Genomic DNA, 22,470 nt, shown 5'->3' with positions numbered 1-22,470 from the left:
AAGTTCCTCGCTCGGGTATCCGGTAGCTCTGTTGTCGGCTAGCAGCATCTGTCTTCAGTTTGATCTGGTGCTGGACCAAAGATGTGAATCCTGGAGTCTCCTGAAAAAGTTCTGGATCAAACAGTGGTTTTATCATTTCCTGCTGCTGAGGGGAGAGATGGGACAGATCAACTGCAAAAGGTTCTCTAGAGAAAGAATTGTTCCTGTGGCTCTTCATCTTTTGTCACGTAGCAAACAGTTGCTGTTGGACAGACTCTTTATGACTGCAGACAGTCACAGTCGCAGACATGACAAAGGCAATGCATTCCTCGGATTAACGTTTGTTTTTCTGTCAATGCAGCGTACACACACATACGGACCAGGGGAATCACTTTAACCCAGGGGTCACAACCCTGTGCTTGCGGGTGCCCGCGAGCACCCCTTGTGGCGCCAGCAGGTAACAAACAAAACAATCAAGGCATGTCTGTCAATGACATTAATATCAATTCTAAGATAAAGGTAGACACAAAAACAAATATGAAAACAAATATAACTTAAAAAATAATCATTAAAAATAAGGGTCTATTGCAAAAGTTTAAATAGATCAAATCAATTACACAATGTTTGGGCATTCTTATGATTCTTGAGTTTTCGCTGGATCGGCTGCTACTCCTTCTCCTGAAACAACATGACCAAGAAATCTTAACTGTTTTTTAAAGAAATGACATTTCTCCATGTTGAGACTGAGGTTGGCCCTATGGAGTCTGTGAAACACTTCTGCCAAGTCTTTCAGGTGGTCTTCTTGTGTTTTAGAATAAACAATGATGTCATCAATATACACAAAACACAACTTCCCTTTTAGTTCTCCTAACACTTTTTCCATAAGCCGTTGGAAAGTGGCTGCCGCATTACGTAATCCAAATGGCATGCATTTGAACTGGAAAAGTCCAATAGAAGTTATAAAAGCTGTTTGTGGCTTACTCTGTTCATCCATAGCCACCTGCCAATATTCTGATTGCAAATCCAAAGTGCTGAACCAGGATGCACCATCCATAGATTCCAAGAGGTCATGAATGAGGGGCATGGGATAAGCATCAGGCAAGGTCTTGGCATTTACTCTTCTGTAGTCAACACAAAACCTATAGGATCCATCAGGCTTGTCTACAAGGACTACAGGAGAGGACCAGGCTGATTGTGATGGTTCAATTATGCCATCTTTCAACATTTTAGCCACTGCATTAGCACCATCATCATCCGCATTAACATGAACAACCTCAACATTGGTTAGTAGTTTAGCTTTCCGGTGTCTGATGTATTCAGGAGCGATACATTCATTTTCATCCTCTTCATCATCTAAATATAATGAACCCAACATAGATGTTATTTCACTTGGAGATTTCTCTCTTACGGTTACAAATTGACCAACAGTAAAATCCGGATCAACAGACTCATGATCTTTCAAAGCATCTGGATTGTACAAGCCACTCAAACCCGCACTTGTTCTACTTTCCATGATTTTTTAACAAAACATGTACATATATCAAAAAAAATCTGTCCCCATACTGGCCACCATATGTAACGATCATCTATTTATTTATAGTGCTCATTACGTTTTTTAGGGTAATTAGATTCTTTAAATTGATATATTTACACACAACAGTTTTTCCTCTTTGTTATTCAGATTCTTTTATATAACACAAGTAAACCAAACAATAGAAAAACCCAAATAATATAATAATCCTTAGTCTCTCAAAACCGATTTGTTTTCTTTAAATGTCCCATTAATGTCCGTGCTGTGGCGTCTTCCTTTCCAAAGTTCACGGTCACTCCCACTCCAGACACGTAGGCATTCTTCCCAATGAAACGATATCCAAACGAAAAAAAGGAATCCTCTCACCCAAGGGTTGACTGTCCAAGTTTGTCCAAACAGAAATAATTCCCCAAAACGGAATCCGATGCCTCGGGCGTTAGATGCGCTTCTTTTTTCTTTTTCTCCTCAGGTCTCTCGTAGACTCCCTGAAGTTTTTCCCCCGTCACGACAGGATGCACTGCCCCTCCCCCCTTACTTTGGTCCCCTTTATCAAATCAGTCCCCGGTACCGTCAGTCACATGACTTACAGCTGACGTGTCCTTAATACAAAAAAACAAAAGAATAACAACACATTTCTGAATGACATTTCCTGAGGAAATCGGAAATAGGACTTTACAGTGTCATGGGAACAAATGTTTTTGACACAGAATTTAATCATAATGTCAATTCCTTATTTTAAATACTTTTTTGGCTACATAGTGAATTAAGACTCGGCCACAACGGTTCTTGCCTGGATAGTAGAGGGTGGTGATTCAGTGCTTGCTATTAGTAAATGTGGCAATTTAGTTCTGCTATCGTGAAATACATGGTTGAGTATGGAACGGCCTGAAACTTGCTGTGGCGCAAAGGCGCTCCCATCTTTGAGAAAGAGGCGTGTGTGTGTGACACACACGGGACCAAAGACACACACAGGACCAAAGACACACACAGGACCAAAGACACACACAGGTTATCACACACAGGACCAGAGACACACACAGGACCAAAGACACACACAGGACCAAAGACACACACAGGTTATCACACACAGGGCCAAAGACACACACAGGACCAAAGACACACACAAGACCAAAGAAACACACAAAACCAAAGACACACACAGGAACAAAGACTCACACAGGACCAGAGACACACACAGAACCAGAGACTCTCACTGAACATCACACGCCAAGCAGAAATGAACTTATTGCTAAAAATGTTGTCCGGAGTTCAGCTCTAAGAAAATGACAAAAGAGCAAAGAAAATTGAATAATTTGATTTATTATTTGTAATTATTAATATTTCCTGTATTTGTTTGTTCATATTTGCATAATTTTGACAGAATATATTTATTATTTTGGATTAATATTCCTGTATGTTTTTATTCACATTTATGTTTAAAAAGTTAAAGTTAAGTTAAAGTTTCCAACCTAAAGTGTGTTTTGGATTTAGGCCCCCTCTGCAACTGAGTTTGACCCCAGCCTGTATTACGAGTCTAGAAAATTCATGCATGTTTTTGTGTGTAAAATGAGCAAATAAATATAGAGCACACAAAAGGACGTCCTCAAATTGTGTTTTGGGGGGGGCTAGGAGCTTTTTAGTAAACAGGTCCTGTGCGCCCTTCACACCACTTAGTGCCCATTAAATAGCCCTCATTCTCAAAAAGGTTGGTGACCCCTGCTTTAACCTATGAGGCATGTCTGTGGACGGTGGGATGAAGCTAGAGGAAACCCACGCTTGAACGGGAAGAACATAGGGAGAACATGGGGAGAACACGTTGAGAACACAGGGCGAACACGGGGAGAACATGGGGAGAACACGGGAAGCGCTCTCTGCTCTGGTGATCATGAAGTGCTTCGAGAGGATCGTCCTGAGCCACATCAAGGACATCATCGCTGCTACTCTGGAAGGTCATCAGTTGGCCTACAGGGAGAACCTATTGACAGAGGACGCAGTTTTGTTAGCCCTGCACGCCGCCCTGTCCCTCCTGGAGCACACCAACACGTACCTCAGGATGCTGTTTGTAGACCTCAGCTTAGCCTTTAACACTGTGATCCCAGACAAGCTGACGCTGAAGCTTCACAACCTGGGACTGCCTACCTCTGTGTGTCTCTGGATCAGGGCGTTCTCACCAACAGGCCTCAAGTGGTGAGAATTGGGGACTCAACATCATCCACACTGATGCTGAGCACAGGAACACCACAGGGGTGTGTCCTCAGCCCCGTCCTCTTTACTCTGTTCACCCATTAATTGCTCCAATATTCATCCCACAAACCTGGTTGTAAAGTTTGCTGATGACACCATCGTAGTGGGTATCATATCCAACAACGATGAGACCTACTACAGAGAGGAGGTCCAGCACCAAACAGGACCCACACGAACAGTCTGAGAAACAGCTTCTTCCCCAGAGCTGTGAGTCCCCCCCCAGAGTCTCAACATAAGCCACTAATTTGTCACTACACAGTCGACAGTTGACTATGCTCTGGTTGCACTTTTATGCAACCATGAGTATGCAATACTCATTTCATGGGTGCAATATTCAACTTTTTTTCCTGCACTGTTTTTGGTATTATCTATTCTTAATATTGTTAATTATTTATTTTAAAAGTACTTGTATTTATCCCACAATGGGGAAATTGTACTCCGCACTTTCACCCATCCCCCTGGGCGGAGCGGTGAGCTGCAGACTAGCCGTGCTTGGGGGGCGACGGCTGGCTGGGGAGAGCGGGGATCGGTCTTCCAAGCCTTCGGTTATTAGACGACCTGCTGTACCGCCTGAGCTAAACTGCCACCCATTGAAAAACAAGAGCAGCTGGAAACAATTTCATTGGGCACTGCATAATGACAATAAAAGATTCTGATTCTGATTTGTCTTTTTGGATTGGCATTATTGCATCAGGGATCTTTGTCAGTGGCTGCTGCCGTACTGATAATCTGAAAATACTGTTTCCCAGTCAAGTGAGCAAGCTTGATGACTTGATGACTGAGCCGTAACCAGATTATTTTACAGCATTAGTGCCGGAAAAAGTCATCAGCTTGATCCGCCACGTGACCTTGTTCCAGTGTGAGGCGTACAGATCCACACTGCCGAGGCGACCGGAGGAGCCGCAGTCAGTGGCGATGGAGGAAAATGGCGACCTGGGCTCTTGACAAAGGGGGAGGAGTCAGACGAGGTCAGCGGCTTCCTGTACTCTGCCTTCCCCTTTCCTCTGTCTCCCTGCACTAGTTGACGCAGTGGTACGTCCCTCATGACACGCAGCTCCCTCCTTTCTCCTGACAGAATGCTGCAGGAGTGTCTGAGTGTTCAATACTGTTGGATTTTGTGGCTCTAACTGACTGTTTTTTCTTTTCTTTTCTGTTTTGTTGACTTATTTCCTTACTCTCCCTCAGCACATTAAAAAATTTGCTACGGTCTAAAAAACATCCAGAGACGTTGGACAAACAGAAAAGATTTGTCGCCTATAGAGGTGAAACCAACAAACACAAGCTTTTTTCCTTGATTTTTATGGAACTCAGGTCAATAGATGTTGGATTTCTTTCTGCACCTCCAGTGCCTTCTGCTCCATCAGTTCAACGTTCCGCCAGAATGTTACTCTGCATTTGTCACGTACATAATAAGCTCTGCTGCTTTTATCCTTCAGTCCGATAAGTTGAGCTCAAACATACCTGACGAGAACACACATGTATTCATAACCTTCAGTTCCAGTTTAACTTGTATGCAGGAATGCAAAGAAACCTGCAAAGAAAGCTCTGTCCACACACACAGCGCCCTCGACAACACACATCTGATTAGCCGCTTCCCAATGAAAAGTTGATGTAAATTCGTATTTCAGGCTTCTGTGTTCAGATTCTCACGCTCACTACTGACGTTTCTAAAACCATTTTCAGACTCTATTTACAAAAACATTAAATGTGCTCTGAAGGTCTAACCAGGTAAACTTTGACCAATCAGGGACTCGGATTTGGTTGTGATGTGTGGATGGCATGCATCCCTTTTCATTCACGAAAGTGTTAACCTTTTGAAAATTGATCAGGAATCAGGATTCCGGCTGCCGCTGCTGCTGCGGAGGGGGTCTTGGGGTGGGGATGGCTGGGCGCTCCTCCTCCTTCTTTTCACGTTCCACCATCCATTTTAGAAGAACATAAACACTCACCTGAGCACAGGTGTTAGCTCACCTTTGCACTTATAGTTTGCATGATTGAATGAATGAAAGATTTCACACTTGTTGGTTTAAAGGCATAGGTATGCGTGTGTGAACACTATCTGTTTTGTGTGCATGTTGACATGTGGACATTTTTGCAGCTAGCAGGTGTGTTGATAATATTTGAGTGTGTGTGAACAGGCCCCGCCCTTTTTGTACTACATTGGAACTGTACCGTAACGATAAACAACCAGTAAACCTGTCTGCTCTATGCTGCTTCATGGTCTTACCCCCCCCCCCCCCCTCTCACTATCACCCCCCCCCCTCTGACATCCCTCCCTCTTCTTCCCTTCTTTCCTTTTCCGTCCGGTCCAACACCAAAGATTTTCAATCATGGTTGAAATGAATAAAGTTTGGCCTCAATTACAAAAGGGGTTTATTCAGACATACCTTTGGTTTGTCTGAAGATTAATAACCCCTCTTGTTAAAGTTAAATATGTCCAACACAAGAGGCCCTCAGTTCTCATCTGCCTGCCTAGCTGTTGGACAGGACAAGTTAAAAAAAAAAAAAAAAAAAAATTGATCAGGAAGCAGAAATTGATAAGTTGAAACTGATAATTGCAGTTGTCAAAGTCACAAATGAACGACCCTGGGAGTATTTCGGGCAGGCTGGGCAGGCACACAGCTGGTTACTCCTCCCTGCGGGCGGTTCAGTCTAATTAACTCACCTGTTCAGCGTCCTTCCAGGTGTGCGGTCCAATCCCTTTTCTTCCATTTCCTCGAGCTCTGCGTTCGTCACCTCCCCCCACCCTCCTCCCCGGCTTCCACCTGTGAGCTCAGTCAGGGGCAGTTTAATACCTAAAGTTTTCTATGGAGATCTTTATAATATGTATCTGAACGGAGCCTTATGCCAAACTAAAAGAAATATGGAAATAAATCTTCTTTACTGCATGAGTTGTCTGACTGAAATGTATTTATTTTAAACTAAACTATAATGTGGAAAAACAAACTTTTGAAGTCTCCAATTTAAAAAAAGAGTAGTAAATAAGTACAAAGATGTATGAACGTGTAGCTCACAAATATGTCCTTGTTTTGCGTGAGATCAGCTCTGAAAATGAAGACAGCATCACAGCCAGAATGCTGCTAGCCTGCCTCTTTACTGCTGTTATTCGGTGGATAAAGGGGCTTGAACCTCCGGTTCTGTGCTGCAGGCCTCCGAGTGAGTTCTTCTGTTCTTTTAAAATGGACGATGGAATGTAAAAAGAAGGAGGGAGGGTGTCCAGCCATCCCCACACCAAGACCCCCGCCGCAGCAGCAGCAGCAGCCAGAACCCCCCAACACCCACATGTTAGAGAATAGAGAACAACTGCCCCCCGGGCGATCGTTGAAAAGGCTTTTCAAAGAGACCCACTCCAGCTTCTTTAGTGCAATGTATAAATGTATATTTTTATATCTAAATTGTAGTAAAGCAAAAGTTGTCCCATAACAATGCTGAAGTGAATAAATCAAAAACTGAATGTTTTATATCCTGACAGTGTAATAAATGTCTTTAATCAGCCACACATCCTTCATAAATGTACATGTATAGAGGAATAACGGGCTGCTGCCCCAATGAGGGAGCTGCCGACCACGTCTGAAAGATCCAGCAGTGGAAGGTCGTCGGAAAGATAAACGCTATATCATTTGAAACAATCGGATGGATTTGAAGCTCAGAATAGCCGCGGTAAGACTCAGACTCTGAGTTGCTGCTTTCCCTTTGAAATGATTCCCCTTTCATGCTAACATGAACCCGCTTAGGATCAATTTGCTGTGGAGCTCAGACTCCATTGACTTTTAAAGGGACTGAGGTTGAGAGATGCTGCTGATGTTTCTGACTCTTTAGCACAAAAAGAAAATAAAGAAGCACTCGGTTGGAAGCTGCAAGCAAACACAACTGTTGTGTTTCTGTCTTTCTATTTTTATACTGTATGTAATCAAAACAGCTGTTCTTGTCAATGACATGAACAGTATTTGGGGCGTCTATATTGTATGTCCATGATGCATTTTAAGAAATAAATGGACATAAAATAGATTCCTGTCTCTCTAATTTTGTTGTGATTGTCCTCATTTAGTTCATCATCATCACATTTTTGTTTTTAATAATAAAAAACCCTTTCAAATACACTTTGCGTTTGCTGTATGTTTCTGACTTTATAATGTTCTAACCTGACACTAATCTTAAATACCTGCTTTTTAAAAATCAGTGGTTTGTTTCCCTCTGATCAGTTTGTGGTGGTGCACACAGGCCCCCTGCTGGTCTGTTTTGGTATTACAAATCACTGGAATCAGGACAATGAAGGTCCTGCAATAAAGCTGAAAGTTGTGTCGTGTTTGTGCACAGATAATGAAAGCTTTATTTGCAAACGTCACCACTGATGAGAGGAGTATGGCTTGTTGAGGTCACACAAAGCCTGAGATATTCATTAAAAAAGAAACGCCCTCAGAGCAGGCTCCTTATTACTGAGGGAGATGTTTGTGGCACTATTTTTCTAGTTCAATCAAACTTCAAACAGAAAGAGCTGTAAGGGGAGAATTGTTGTACCTTCGAAAGGGTGTCAAATGAAAATGAACTTTTTCCGGTACTTCTGGTACGATGGAGCGCGCCTGTCCTGTGTCCTGGGGCTTCTGACAACAGAATCGCCTATGCCTCCCGGTGCAAGGGGGAACCCCGTAGGGGGGCCTCCTCTGCACCTGACTGGGTGGATGGGTGGTCCCCCCCCCCCCCCCCCCGCTCGGGATGCGTGGGTCCCGTCATTGGGGTTTTTCCTGGTCCAGAGGTGTCCCCCCCCTGTCCTGGTCTGGGGTTGGTCTGGGGAGGATCTGGTTCCCCTTATGCTCACATGGTTCACTACGGCAGCGTGCATGTAACTCCACCTCCACGTGCACACTGTCACACTGCTCCCGGTCTGCTTCATCTCTCCTCCTAACCCACAGTGTATTGATGGACAGATGACTTATCTTAGTGTCAGAATTTCATGTTTGGATGTAATATTTGTCTTTCCAGCAGATCTAGCATAAATGTTTCACAGCTTAAAATAATAACCTATTCAATTTAGCAACTCGGCACTTGCATCCCCTCACTTTCTCCCCCTCCCTCTTCATTTCTTTTTCTTCAACCCCCCCCACACACACACACACACACTTTTCCCCTCTCCCTCCCCTTTAATAAAAATAATATGTATATATACTTAAAACATAAAATGTACAAATAAATAAATAAAAATCAAAAAATCAAAAGGGGTTCATAGAAATTTACCCCCTGGCTATCTGAAGTTTCATAACCTTTTTTTGTAAAAGTCAAACCTGTTCAACACAAAAGGCCTTCAGCGCTCATCTGCTTGCTCACTTGTTTGACAGAAGAAGTTAAAATCAAAGAAGAAAATGAACTTTTTCTGGTATTTCTATGATTCCCTGATTTTAAGCAAACTGGTAAACAGATGATTGTGAATGTTATTGTTTTTTAACAGAATATTCACATCCTGTGAATGTGGATTCAAATATGAAATCATGTTGACTTGGAGCCTATAAATATCTGTGGTTTACTTTAAATGTTTATTTATTTTTTAGTTGTCCTTTTGCTGCACAACAGGCTTTTTACTGAAATGCATTTATCTTGACTTAAACTCTGATAAAAATGTTCCCAAACGTTTCCCTTCACACCAATCAGAGGCGAACAGCAAACAGCATAAGTACACACGCCGTATTTAATCGAGGATTGCACTAATCATGGCTCTTTAAAGCAACATTTGGAAGTTTCATTCCCATCACAGACTTCTACGACGCTGTTATTATATAGTTATTCTGTACTCCTTTGACTAAACCGGCTATGTTAGTTTAGGTAATGGAATTGCAGAAATGAGAACATATTTCTGCAGTTCAGTGAAATCCCCTCAGGTTTTCCTTCAGAGTCCCACGTCAACGGGTGGATTCTTGTTGACACGCAGCATTGACCTCTGCTCTTAAAGGATTGGGACATTTTTGGCTACTGACAGGTGATTGATGACAAGTTCCTGTGCACGCAGAGCTACATGCCAACAATGCTTCCACTCCAGGATCATGCAGAACCACATTCATGCTGTCTTTGCTCTAATAATTGTAGTTTCTGCTTTTTGTCTGCTAGGTTTCTGGGTTTCGTGTGTTGATTTCTTGTCTGATTTAATGTTGTTTTTTTCTTGGGGGGGGGGTTAATCAGAAAATGTTTTTCATAGTTGAAGCTTAATCCTTTGATTGTTTTCTTTCTTGGTCCCTGGCTTTTTTCTGGGAGCTGCTTTATGCAGAGATGAGCTTTGCTCACATTTACATACAAATAGAAACTCTGACAATCGGTACAATGATTCTTTAACCCCTTGTTTTTTCATTTACGCTTTCATTTAAAAAAACTAGATTGTGCCTCACTTTTCGGGTGCAGCAGGTGAACATTATCCACTTCCTTGTTGCTCAGGAGCCATCATTCTCAATTTCGTTTATTTGTCACCACATAAACTTGATCTTCAAGTTCAGAAAGGGTGTGTGTCTCTTTTTTCTGCCACATCCTGGTTTTTATTCAGCACAGACACCTGACCTTTGCAAATCCAAATAACATGTGGTTGTTACAAGCATGAGGTCCAGGTGAGATGTTATCAGACGCTGCCGCTCCTGAAATATGCTTTTCTGGAGAAGTACAGCTGAAAAGACTCTTGCTCTGAAAGCAGCGGAAAACGTTGGAATTTGAAATGATGAAATGTCAAGGTAAGCTTTTTCCTTTTGTCAGGATCGTAGGTCTGCTGTGACAGACGCTGATCCTCTCTCTGTTCTGCTGGCAGCTGTTCTGCTCTTTGCTGCAGTCATCATTCTTCTTCTTGTTGCACAAGAAGTTTTTAAGAACTCATTTGATGCCCAGAACTTCCAACGGACAAAAGCTAAAAGTATTTTGAGTAAGATATATTTCAATAAAATTCATCTCCTATCGCCTTAAAGCGGACCATCATCTTTTTTTATGTCTTACAGGTGATGAGGGAGAAATCCTAGCAGGTGAGTCAAAGGATCAACACTTTCTAAATGAATCCTCTTTTATACCTTTTTTTCTTAAAATTATAAAATCATAACCCAGAACTTATGCGTGTGTACTTCCATTAGAAATCAAACGTGCACATAAGTGCAACCTCTCCAGAGATTGCCCGCCTGGTCATTTTGCTGTGAGCGTCAGGAGCGGGGCTGGTGATATAGTCGGGCCGCACATCTGTTTCAACGGTAAAATGTACGAATCCGTTCACGTGGGTATAAAGGACGTCTCAATGTTCCAGAAGCAAAGACAGTGGCTGCTTTTCTTCATGTGTGTCTCCATAGTGTCATGAATAGTGTATTAAACAATGTGAGGCAAGGACTGAACATTGTGGTGGTGGATGGTGAGAAAAAAAACCCACGCACATTTCACTGGTTGTTGTTGGATATTTAAACATCTGTTTCAAGGTAAACTGTCCTTTTCTCTGTGGTTGTAACAAACTAACAAACACTTTTACTTCCCATCAGGTGAAAAGGGAGTTGTAGAAAAATGCGGCTTCCTTAACATGGATATTGGAAGTATGGGTTTGGCTTTTTTGAGGCTTCAGACTTTATTCATTACATTGAAGTACAAGCTTTTATTTTTTTCTACTTTGACAAAAGACAGAGAAGACATCCTGGCATACCTGAAAGAGATCAAACCCGGGAGGATCGTGCTGGTGGCGTCTTTCAATGATGTTGCGACGCTGTAAGCCCAAAAACCTTCTATTAACGGCTGAAAAAGCCCCACAGAAGAAACGCTGACCCCGTCTGCTTTGTTGTGCCAGATTGACAAACGAAATTAAGGAGACATTTGTGGGAATGGGAAGCTCTTTCATCACTTCTCTGAAACTCAAAGACAACTGGGTGTTTGTCGGGAGAGCTGCGACAAAAACCAAAAGCGCCTTCGAGAAGGTTAGTGAGGTTCTTCATGCGTCGCTGTTTTTGTTCTATTTGTGTCCGAAGGGACCAAGGGATGTAAAACACATACGATTAATCAAAGGAATGTTTTTTTCCCTTTCACATGTCAGCAAGCTGTTAACGACGAGAAAACGAACGCTTATGAGACATGGCCAAACATGGTGGAGGTGGCCGGATGTTTCCCCAGAACCCCAAACGCCACACAATAACAGGAGCGTCCAAACGTTTGGGCAGCTTTGGTGAGGCCCGCCGTCCGGCCTGCACTCTGTCAACCCTCATGAAGACATTTAATACGAATGAAAACGGGATCCGTTTCATTTCCTTACATAGAACAGAAATACGTTTAAAAACATTCGGGGAAAATAACTGGGAATTTTGTGTTTGAAGAAATCAAATGAAGAAGAAAAAAGGTTTAACCAATATTCAGTCTGGGTTTATGATTAACTGCTCACTTCAAACATCCTCTGAATTTAACCAATCACAATCAAGAAATTAAGATCTAAGTTCATAACGGGAGCCTACGGGCAGCATTTGGCCCACAGGCCAGACTTTGGACATGCCTACTCTGACTGTCTGTAAAGACTTTGTGAAATGATACCAACAGAAGGCCACTCCAGTCCTAAAACACAAACTTTGGGAGTTCTTGGTATTTTTCTGTTTGATGGTTAGTTAGATTTGAATGTTTTCTTTGTACAAAAACATGATTTCTATAAGGACAGCTCTTGAGAGTGTGATTGACAGATTTCATAATGAAGCTTGAGCAGTCAAAGGTGTTTGGCTGTTTGGTTCAGGGCTGCAGAAAACCTACCTCACTGATGCCTCTAACCAAGTAAAGAGACCCCAGAGCGCGGACGCTGATGGCGGTGAAGGCCAGACAGCGCCCAATCCAAGAGCCAGAGGGAGAACGGGCCAGCAAAATGTCTGGAATGTGGATAAAGAAAGTTGAATGAATTTAAAGGCAGGCATTTAAAGGTGATTGGCTGTGAGGAAAGTGAGCGCGTCAGCTATTGGCTCAGAGTGAAGTGATGAACCAGCATACCTGGACATTGTGTACAGAAGCTTCACAAGTGTGAATATTGTTATGATGGAATAAAAATAAAGCATAAAAATGTTTCCTGGGATATTTGTATGAACATTTATCTTTTCCTATATAAGTGTTACCACCTAATGCTTTCTCAGTGGGATAAGAAGCTCTGATGACACTCTTCTACTGATTTCAAAACAGATTTAAAGATTTAGGCTGGATTCAGACTGGACATGTTTAGTCCGCTTAACCTTTGTGCTATCTTAGATGACCCCCCCCCTTCCATTGACGTGTTCTCCCTACCATGACAAAGGTGGATAAAGGTGGAAAGATTTCATGTAATCCATGGACACCAGTGAAGATCACAAATCATTGAAGATAAAAGGTTCAGAGCACTTTCTAGTGGGTCTAGATGACCCAACTCCCAATGTTAAAGTGCCTAGGATAGCACAAGGGTTGCAGTGAAACAGAGTTTGTTTTCCCGATGACCCAGCACAAATTTTAGTCAGAATATCTCCAAGGACCCTGGGAACCGCTCTGGGACCCGTCTTTGGATGTGGTCTCGGTTCGTTTCCAGTCAGACTGAGCTCCGGTTCACTCTGAGATTCCTCAGTCTGGCTACAATCCGTCCACGGAGCGCCACCGTAGCCAGTGGTCACATGATCAAAACACAATGTAGCAACAGAGGAGCCGAGGACAAAAAATAAAGCAACAATTGTCGTAATCAAAGAGGAAAAAAGGGTCCTTACTTGTTTATTTCAACACAGAAGAAAACATGGTTGCCGTATGGAGTGGGCCCCCCCTCTTACGGTTTTATTTGCACCTTAGACATGTAGGGTCCTTGGTAGGGGGGGTGCTTGGAGATCACTGCCAGCAAGCAGCAGATGTCTTCCTAGCACCCTACCCGCCAATTTTAACCTCACCTTAGACATTTAGGGCCCCTTGGTGGGGAGGGTGAGGGGACGTCACTGTGAGTAATCAGGAGATGTCCCCTTAGTGCCCTACCCGCCAATTTTAACTGCACCCCCCTTAGTTCACACACCCCTCCCCCCTCAATATATACATTCCAACATAAACACACACACATGCACACACACACCCTCTCAAACACACATACACGCACACACATTTTGCAAGGAAGGTGGGACCTAGGACCATCTGTCCCCTACCCCTTCCCTGGTGGGGGGTGCGGGCCCCTTGGCAACGGCGGCCGTGTCCCCTGGGTGCCGGTTCCCTGGGCCCGGCGGTGCTCTCTCCGCGCGTTGGGGGGGTTCACATTACACCTGAGCCGGGGGTGTTCGTGTTCCTGGGGGGTGGGCCCTGGTCCTTGCCCCTGAGTGCTGGGCCCCGCCAAATCTCCAACTGTGACTGAGCCTGGTCGGGCCATATTTACAACAGCCCTTGTGGGCCCCCTTTTTTTTTCCCGGGGTTCCCCCTTCCTGGGTGGGGGCGGCGGGCCCCTGCCTTGCTCCTCCCTTGACCAACCGTGGGCCGGGTGGGTGGCTGCCTGGAGTGCGGAGCGGGTCTCCCTTGGGGGGTCCTGGCTCGTACCTGGGGTTGGGGCGGGGGGATGCCCGGAACTCCTGGGTGGTGATGGGGTGCTCGTCTGGGGCTGTGGGCGTCCTTCTCCGGTGGGGCCCTGCGTTGGGCTCTCCCGGCGTGGTGGGGGGGCTGCTCTCCTGGTTGGGCTGGGGCGGCGTTCTCTTTCCCTCTGTGCTTCCCTGCTCTCTGGCTCTGGGGGCCTCGCGGCGGTCCTGCTGGCCCTGGCCTGGGTGGCGGTCTTGGTCGCCCGGGGGGCGGTTGTTCCCTGCCTGTTCCCGTGTGGCGTTGGGGGGATTCCGGCTGCCGCTGCTGCTGCGGCGGGGGTCTTGGGGTGGGGATGGCTGGGCACTCTCCCTCCTTCTTTTCACGTTCCACCATCCATTTTAGAAGGACATAAACACTCACCTGAGCACTGGTGTTAGCTCACCTTTGCACTAACAGTTTGCATGATTGAATGACTGAAATATTTCACACTAGTTGGTTTTAAGGCATAAGTATGCGTGTGTGAACACTATCTGTTTTGTGTACATGTCGACATGTGGACATTTTTGCAGCTAACAGGTGTGTTGATAACATTTGAGTGTGTGTGTGGACAGGCCCCGCCCTTTTTGTACTACATTTGAACCTTACCGTAATGATAAACAACCAGTAAACTTGTTGCGTTATGCTGCTTCATGGTCTTATCCCCCCTCCCCTCCTATTATCACCCTCCTAACCCCCACCCCCACCCCCCCACCCCCCTCTTTAACATCCCTCCCTCTTCTTCCCTTCTTTCTTTTTCCGTCCGGTCCAACACCCAAGATTTTCAAACATGGTTGAAATTAATAAAGTTTGGCCTCAATTACAAAAGGGGTTTATCCAGACATACCTCTGGTTTGTCTGAAGATTAATAACCCCTATTGTTAAAGTAAAATATGTCCAACACAAGAGGCCCTCAGCTCTCATCTGCCTGCCCAGCTGTTGGACAGGACAAGTTAAAAAAAAAAAAAAAAAAAAACGACACAGAAGAAAACATGTTTTAAATGATTTTCTGTGTCTCGTTACGCAGCACACGCTGCTGTGACATCATCCTAAAGCTCCCTTATAGTTGCTTAACAGAATTCTCTCAAAACAATCCCATAAAACCACGACGATGAGACACAGAAACTGAAAAGCTATTGGATGAATGCAGGCTCATCAAAACAACTTTTAACGTGACACACGTTGCAGCGTCTTTTCATAAACTTTTAGGAAAAACAAGGACCTGGACAAATTTTCAACTAATTTAATTAAACATTTTATTACTTTTTATTCAACTTTTAGGAAAAACAGCTGCAACTTCAAATTTTTGTGCCTCAGTTAGAGACTGTGATCAGGGGTCATCAGCCCTGTTCCTCACCTGGATCAGGGGTTTTCAGTCAATCTGAAACGTGGGCGGATTCAATCAGCTAATCAGCATCTACTGAGGCATGGTTCTTATGTAAAGTTTGAATAAACTACCCCGAGAAGGACTGCAAAGCGCAGGACATCCATTACTTCTGCCTCTGGTTGCTTTGCCCCGCCCTAGTTATTCCTAACCAATGAGTGAAGAGTTTTTTAGTCACAGGGTTTTGTTTACCAGCTTTGGTTAGAATCAGGAAAGGCCGCTTGACGGCAGACTAAATACAGACCAAACGCAAGGTTCAGGACTTACTCTGGACCAAATTAGCAGACTGGGTCCGGACCGAACAGTTTTCCCAGTCTGAATACACCCTTGGAAAATTTGAACTTGAATATTTATCTTAAGTTCTAAGCTAAAATTTAAAGGGCCCATTCTACGGTGGCCGAGAGGTGCCAGAAACGTTTGCATTTAAGATACAACAACAACAAATCCCAGTCCAAACTAACAAATCCTGAAACACGACAGCAAAAGCAGAGGCGTGGCTTCTGACGCAAAGGGAACATCCAGAATCCTGGAGATGGCATGATATAAAGCTAACCTTGTATGATTTTACACATTTATTTAGTATTGTTTTTTTTACGGGTATTCCCGTTAGCAGCTGCTCGCTTTTGTTAATTTTTTCTCCATTGTTCGCTGTCTGTTTTGTACAGATTTATTTATTTTAAAAAGCACAGAAGCATCCATTCGTATTCACGTTCACATCATCTGGTACGCCCTCCGTCATCTTGCTGCAAAAGCCGCTTCCTGCCACTACTTCCGTGTCACTGTGAGCATTCAATAGGGCAGGGGTGGGCAATTCCAGGCCTCGAGGGCCGGTGTGTCTGCATGATTTCCAGACATCCTTGCCCTACTCATGGCTGATTACCTGGTTCAGGTGTGTCCAGCCAATCAGAACATGCCAGAGCAGGGTATGCTGGAAAACATGCAGGAATGCGGCCCTCAGTGCCCACCTCTGCAATAGGGGTAAAAATAAAAGCAAGAATGGTCGATCTGTTATTGTCTCGATGAAAATCTGAAAAATATCATATTAATTTGGCTGCTTCGCCTAAAGCACTTACCTTTAGCACGTAGCATAACAACAATAGCAGTACGTCACGTTTCCCAGCATGCTTAGCGGCCAATCATTGTCCAATCACCGTGTCCCTGTGACCAAGGTTCAACAACAAGACCAATGATTGGCCGCTAAGCATGCTGGGAAACGTGACGTACAGCTATTGTTGTCATGCTACGAGCTAAAGGTAAGTGCTTTAGGCGAAGAAGCCAGCTTAATATGATATTAAGTAACTAATAGACCTTTTTCACACTTCCGTATTTTTCGACCGGAAATACGTCACTGACGTGTAAAACAACTTCCTGTTAGCATAGCGGCAGATATGAAGAATGGCAGAGTCGAAGAGTTGCAGTTTCTGTTATGTTCCAGGCTGTTCGTCCTCCTAACCAAAAACAGCCCTACCTTTCATTGCATTATTTTCCTGTGGATCCAAACCTGAAACCCAAATGGATACAGGCAGTCTGAAGAGATGAAGGGCATAGTTTTAATGTAAACACAGGTAGCACCGTCTGCTGCAGCCGGCATTTCGCTCCGGATTGTGGTGCGGCTGCGTCGTTCGTCGCCTGAACAGTGGTGTTGTCCCGAGCCTTTTCCCTTGGAACAACTTTACTGCTCCTTTGATAAGGGAGTCAGTATATGACAGAACCTCAAACGTCAGGCTATGCAGCTATGCTGTGAAGCTAGCGACACGGTGGCTAAGCTAAACTAAGGCAGTAAAGATGGATCACGACTACGTGACACACCTGCAGGTAAGGTTGTTCATAATGTGTTTGGTTAACGTTAGTCAACTATGTGTACCGTTATTGGATAAATGCATTTCTACCTGAACAAATGAATGTTTATAATAAAAGCTGTTCACGCTCTCCCCAATTTAATTACATGTATTTAATTACTTTTGAGTATTTTGTCATTTTGTATTTCCTTAACAAAAATAAATGAAATGTATTTGTAATTAAATACTTAAAACACTTTTCGAAACATGATTACTGTGTTGTGTTGAAAGGTAGCATAAATATGTTAAGACTAGTTTTTAATTTCTTTATCTTCACAGGTGCTCTGGATGAGGCTTTGGATTACATCCATGACTTAGAAGCCAAGTTCCTTTGCTGGAGCCAGGAGACGATGTCATGGCGGACAAAGAGGTCCTCGTTCAAGACCTCCTTACTGACAATGGATCTAAGATCATCATTCCACCTTTTAAGCTTTCAGCTCCATCAGCAAGGAGGAAACAGAACAAACCGCAGCCATTGCCCGCCTCAGAATTATAGTGGAAAGAGTGATCGGTAGGATAAAGTCCTTTCACATCAGGGACTCTCCCGTGCCGCTCACACTGATGGGCAGTGTGAATCAGATCTGGCTTAACTGCCGTGTTTTGGCAAATTATCAAGGAAGTTTTGTTTTGAAGAGTGAATTAATGTTTGATATGTAAATAATGTATAATGTGCAAATAGTATGGAAAAATTTAGTGTTTCCACATATTCTTAAAATCTAATTAAATATAATTGTTATATTCTTAATATTTTTCTGTTGAAATGTGACTTTGACTTAACAAAAAAATTAGTTGAACAAATAAAACAATTTTGGTCAAAATTCTTTTTTTTTTTTTTTTTTTCTACTTGTCCTGTCCAACCTGGCATAATTTGCTTCCAGATGCCATCATATATGGATCTGGCAGTGGACCTACACAAGAGAAACACAAGATTATTGGTCACACACAAAAGTTAGACATAAGTGCATAACTACATTTAAATTTAATTCATTCTATCTGCTGTAACCATAATTTGGTTAGTCATAAGATTAGAAAAAAACATTTTAACTTGCTCTCACAAAGCAACAAAAAGTTAAGTTAATCACTTGTATATGTCTTGTACAGTGTGGACCTCAGACCGTCTCTGCCAACTGTTTTGGGCTTTTGCACCACCAGCTCACTAACCGGTTCAGGATGGATTCCCTTATAAGTAAAAGGCAAAAAGCAATTAGTCTGTAGTCACTACTGGGGGTGTTTTTATAATAATTTAGAGTTGTTATGGATACACATCCGTTCTTAAAAAATAATGACAATATGATCACAAACCCACCTGTGCTCTTGTTCTGTGCCATCTTTGCAAGCCACTTGTGCAGGCCGGGGGGGGGGGGGGGGGGGGAGCAGCCTGCAGACCCAGCTGTGAATAATGTGCGGTCTGGAACAGGATGGCAACTATGTGATTGCAGAATCCTTTACCAGCAGCACAACTGCAGAAGAAAGCTTTCAGGTTGGCACTTTCTGCATCCAGTGATATCTAGACACAATAAATTAAATAGGTTACAATTAAGACATACTTATGTTGCTACATCAATGTAACACGAAACTATAACTTTCAGTAGGTGACCAGATTTGAGTTTGTAAAAAAGAGGAGTGAAGTGAGTTTGTGAGATATTTCATCGAGAGTAATTGGTGTGCAGAGCTGCGTACATAAAGCAAATATGATTACATTTCATCTATGTTCAATGTTATTTTATTATATATGTATAAAAAAGAGGACATGTCCAGGAAAAGAGGACTTCTGCTCACCATACTTTCAGAAAAATAATACTAATAAGTAAAGAAAGTGCCGCAACCGCAGCAAAAAGAATGAACACGCAAACGGGCAACTTAACATTTCTATCTTATTTACCTACTAGTACAGCTTCACCAAATTTTTGGTTGTTATGTTAATCTCGTGCCTTTTCACTTAAACATACACACAATATATTCACTGCGATGTGTTATACCTTATATTACAAATTAATAACACCAGGATTTACAGTTGACGTAAACACACAGAGTTACCGGTGATGCGGCTATGGCTAAAGCTAGCTGAAGCTTACCTTGGTAATGGTGGATAAACTCTTCGTGGACTAATTTATATCCATTGTCCAATTTTTTTCTTTTAGTGGCCAAATGCATCTTCACACTCTTCACCCCATCGGCGCTGATGAACCTCGGAACACAACTCAGGCTCTTCGAAAACACTCAAGACTCTGCCATTCCTCCGCCAGCGAAGCACAAGCCGTAACTAGGTTTACACTCTGATGACGTGTTTCCGGTTTTTGCGAAAAAGGTCTATAGCCTTCAAATGTAAAGCGACTGACTGCTAAAGTTAATAAAAGACAAGTCCTGAATATTATTATTCCTATTCGACCCTAAACTACAGTATCAACTGTCTGTCAACCGACCAGCCAGTTGCCCAAATGCCGGCATACATCGAAGAGCTCTGCGGCGGCGCTAGTAGTAGCCTAGCCAGGAGCTATCATATGACAAAGCAGCCTAGGTATCATAAATCTTTTGATATTTTTCTTATATTCATTGAGATGGTAATAAAGTGATCATTTTTGTTTTTCATGTTCCTTTTTTGAACGAATATGGGTCACAGAGACACGGAAGTTACCGCTGAAAGCGGCTTTTTCCGGCGTACAGAGAGCATATCCGCGTGAATGACTTATGACGTGAATAATTATTGCTTTCGAACGGATTAATTATTGCGTTCGAACGACATAATTATTGCGTTCGCACGAGTTAATCATTTCGAGGGAACGGAATAGTATTTTAAGGGAACGCAATAGTATCTTGTGGGAACGGAATAGTATTTCTGTGCGAACGAGATAATAATCTGTTGGAACAAGATATTAATCTGTGGGAACAAGATATATTTTTATATCTTAATGTCAGGACACGGGCTCCGCAGTTTTGCACTTGCCAGCCAGCCGTAATGTAGAGGAAATACCCTTAATTTCGGAAATGATGCAAAAACTTTACCTTTAGTGTTTCCATTTCTTGCTGTGGCGAACAAAAGATCATTCTAGTGAGGAATCTGCACCACATTCAGGGCTGGATCCTGAACGTTTCTGAGAACGATGCTAGCAGATGGATGATATTAAGAAGACGCTGCAGAAAAAGGATTTAAATATTTCCTGGTGAAGATGCAAAGGAGAGCAAGGAAGAACTGGTTTGAACCATAGGCAGTAAAAACTATGAACCCGTCCCCCCCGTCCCCTTCTCAAGTTCCCAAATGGGAAGTTCAGCTGGTTCCAAGAATCCAAACTCCCATAGGCACTATTGGATTATTTTTCCATCATTTTATTTGTCAAAATAAGGATTCTTGCTCTGATACCTTATTCCTAACATCTTCTTTCCAATCCCAATTATTTTAAAAAGATGTTTTTTTCTTTTTCGCATGTTACCCTAGTTATGAACTGACCAATCAGATATCTTAGTAAAAGCATGTGGGTCTGACATTGAATGTGTGAGGCGTTTGATTGACTTTTGAGTAGCCAATGGCAGCAGACTTCATCCATGAAGGCCTTTTTCTTCTCATTTTGCAATCCTTTTAAGTGTTAAAAAGTAAAACCAAAGACTTAACCGTGTCTCTTGGGTTTGACGTGGATGAAGCAGGAGAAAAAACTCTAAAAATAAGAATAAAGGTTAACAAATAAAACATTTGCAGATTCAAATGTTGGAAGAGTTCTCTCTCAACAGCTTTTACAATTCTCCTCATCCGTGTTATTGTCTGTAGAAAGGAAAGCTGAACAGTCTGCGTTTCCATGACACGAATGCTCAAAACTTTATTGAAATTGCAGAAATGTCAAAAAACACAATTTCACTGTTTCCATTGAATCATAATTCTGTGAATAAACACAAACCAACATTCACATTTCTGTCTGCGTTTCTCTCATTCCAATGCATGGAAGACACGGAGAATGTTCACAGATCCGGGATCCACTGGGATCCGGTGGGATCCGGCGGAGCAACATGTCCAGGCTGTATCCCTCCTTCGCCCAACAGTAGCGGGAACGGGATCCAGCAACTCAAGTTTGAAGAAAATGGATGGACACTGTCTTCCTGTGCAGAGTGGTTGGTCATGTGACTCATTTAATTAGAGTAAAAGTAAAAAAGTGCTTACTTTGCAGTTTTGCCTAAAACTACCTCCTCCAAGAGCAAAAAGTTTTTATCAATAAATGCGATTTTTTTTTTAAGGATATGTTTCCATGAGGCAAATTACAAATCCTATTTTAGTGTTCAATAATGTGACCAATGGGGATTTGGTTCAGGGGCGTGATACAGTATATAAGGAGAACAGGTGTGTGTGTGGGATGTAACACTTGGCCGTTTCCAGTTTTGCGGTGTGTCGTGTCGTGGGGTTGCTGTTTATGGTATGTGTTTGTTTTCACATTCATATATTTATTGTGTTTCATGTTTCACCTGTTTCTTTAAATATATTTGTGTGTATCACATTATTGGATGTCATCATCTTTTGGTTGCAGTGCCACTGCTTTGGTATGGCAATATAAAAATAAAAGGGCTTGAACCTTTCTATTGTCTTCGCTCTTGTTTCTGCCGTCGTGGCACGCACCTGCGGAGGAACCGGCTACAATAAGTAGAGGTGTGGAAAGAGGTGGGGACTCTCAATAAGCTCACTCCTGTTTGGCGACAGTCGTTGCCGTAGATGCGATGACTCAGAGGGACTCAGACCAATCACTGTCCACTGGTTTTAATATGGCGGTGCCCCTATCAGGAAGTAATAGTGACAGATTTGGCCTGGTGTCACGAGAACTAGAGATAAAGCCTTTTCCATGGGTGACGTCACACCTCGATTTATCCGTTGTTTTTACAGTTTATGGCTTGAACACAGATTATTGAGCAGAGACGGAAATGTGGGCGTGTCTCCAGCAAAGCGATCCGCATGAAAGCAAAGAGGATTTTTGATATCGAGGTTGATGATGATTCAAAGAGACAAGAAACGTAAC

At 43.0% G+C, this 22,470-nt stretch overlaps 1 protein-coding gene across 4 annotated transcripts; it reads left to right on the top strand.

Annotated features, from left to right (window-relative positions):
* The first annotated feature begins 10,260 nt into the window (after nt 1-10,260).
* On the top strand, nt 10,261-22,036 carry LOC144992080 (protein FAM3C-like). 4 transcript variants are annotated; one of them, XM_078946747.1, is made up of 10 exons: nt 10,261-10,458; nt 10,533-10,643; nt 10,717-10,740; nt 10,846-10,966; nt 11,056-11,114; nt 11,239-11,289; nt 11,374-11,458; nt 11,538-11,664; nt 11,781-11,909; nt 19,621-22,036. In XM_078946747.1, the coding sequence occupies exons 1-9, from the start codon at nt 10,443-10,445 to the stop codon at nt 11,877-11,879; spliced, it is 693 nt and encodes a 230-aa protein (XP_078802873.1). In that variant the 5' UTR covers nt 10,261-10,442; the 3' UTR covers nt 11,880-11,909; nt 19,621-22,036. The 4 variants fall into 4 exon arrangements, with proteins under 4 accessions (XP_078802873.1, XP_078802874.1, XP_078802872.1 ...); XM_078946748.1 differs by lacking the exon at nt 19,621-22,036 and having other exon boundaries at nt 10,533-10,634; nt 11,781-12,783; XM_078946746.1 differs by lacking the exon at nt 19,621-22,036 and having other exon boundaries at nt 11,781-12,783.
* Nucleotides 22,037-22,470: the final 434 nt, after the last annotated feature.

The sequence above is a fragment of the Oryzias latipes genome, chromosome 5 (assembly GCF_053564925.1).
Source record: "Oryzias latipes strain Hd-rR chromosome 5, Olatipes_Hd-rR_3.1".
Lineage (NCBI taxonomy): Eukaryota > Metazoa > Chordata > Actinopteri > Beloniformes > Adrianichthyidae > Oryzias > Oryzias latipes.
Note: the sequence above shows the minus strand (reverse complement) of the source record. Positions and strands in the feature narration are given on the sequence as shown.